General features: G+C 69.4%; 1 protein-coding gene across 1 annotated transcript in view; it reads right to left on the bottom strand.

Annotated features, from left to right (window-relative positions):
- Positions 1-1,145, bottom strand: part of MYT1L (myelin transcription factor 1-like) — a 40,295-nt gene that overhangs the window by 24,903 nt on the left and 14,247 nt on the right. Inside the window, exon 8 of the mRNA XM_012727379.1 lies at positions 76-197. Within this exon, the coding sequence (XP_012582833.1) occupies positions 76-197 (122 nt within the window). The remainder of the gene's footprint in view (positions 1-75; positions 198-1,145) is intronic.

Here is a 1,145-nt window from a genome sequence, read left to right as displayed (position 1 = left end):
CCAGGCCGCGCTCAGGGCGAAGCCGGGGCGGGGGGCCGTGAGGAGCGGTGGCCGGGCAGCTGGCCGCGTGCTTACGTGATCAGGTCCTTCTTGCCCTCCTTGCACTGCGGGTACTTGGGCTTGGGGCTCGGGATGGTCACCTCCCCGGGGTACCGTCTTTCTTCCAGAGCTTCCTGGAAAGGGTCCAGGTCTTCTGGCTGCAGGCAAAACGCGGCTTCAGGGCCCCCCGGCCACCCAGCATGCAGCCGCAGACCCAGCCCGGACCGGGGCCCGGGGAGGCGCCGCTGGCCTCCCGCCGCTCCCCACGGCCCTCCATCTGCGCGTGGCCCAGCCTGCCCCGGCGAGAGCCCTTTCTCCTCGCCAGTGGCGCTAGGGCCCTCGGCTGTCGGCCAGAGCCTGGCGCTACCCTCACGGGGGTGCTGCCGGCCGGCCGCCGGGGCCCCCAGGCCCCCCCACCGCCTGCTCCAGGCCGGAGCCACACTCCCCTGCCTGCAGCCGCAGCGAGTGCGGCTTTCAGCTCCCAGGCGGGAGCCCACAGCGCCTCCCGGCGGTCCTCGGACAGCATCTGCCGGCAGGCGCCCACCACGCTCTCAGACACGCCGCGGGGGGCAGAGCCTGGCAGGCCTGCTTCCCCGCGGCTTTCACCCGACAGGCAGGCCACGGGGCGAGGCTTCTGCCGACGGGTGAGGGCTTAACTTTAATGAAAATGGATTCAGAGATGCACTGCCATGCCTAATTTGGTAGTAACGACTGAAAGCTAGCAGAGGAAAAACCCTCTGCTGGCGGGGAGAGCGAGCCCTCGGGCTCTCCCCCAGCACGGCGCCGGGTGCCTGGACCCGCCGAAGAAGAGCGGCGATCAGTCGGCGCCTGCCCGGCTGACCGCGAACAGCCGCCACCTGCCCGCTCCGGTAAGACGCGGCGGCGTTGCGGCAAGCTCCCTGCTGCGGGCAAGGAGCATTTCCATTTTCTGATAAGGACAGAAGATGTAGTTTTCAGAATTCAGGGCCGCAATGAGAACAAGTTTCTTGGCTCCTTTCTAGCCTGCCGGCCATCGGAACTAGCCGAGTGACCTGAGCCCGCGCGCTGTGACGTCCGGGGCAGGACGGCAGCGACGGCCCGGGCGGAGTCCCAGGCCGGGCGGGCTC

The sequence above is a fragment of the Condylura cristata genome, unplaced genomic scaffold (genome assembly GCF_000260355.1).
Source record: "Condylura cristata isolate star-nosed mole 26May11 unplaced genomic scaffold, ConCri1.0 scaffold00020, whole genome shotgun sequence".
In the NCBI taxonomy this organism is placed as follows: domain Eukaryota; kingdom Metazoa; phylum Chordata; class Mammalia; order Eulipotyphla; family Talpidae; genus Condylura; species Condylura cristata.
The sequence above is the reverse complement of the archived record's forward strand: the minus strand, read 5'-3'. Positions and strand labels throughout refer to the sequence as shown.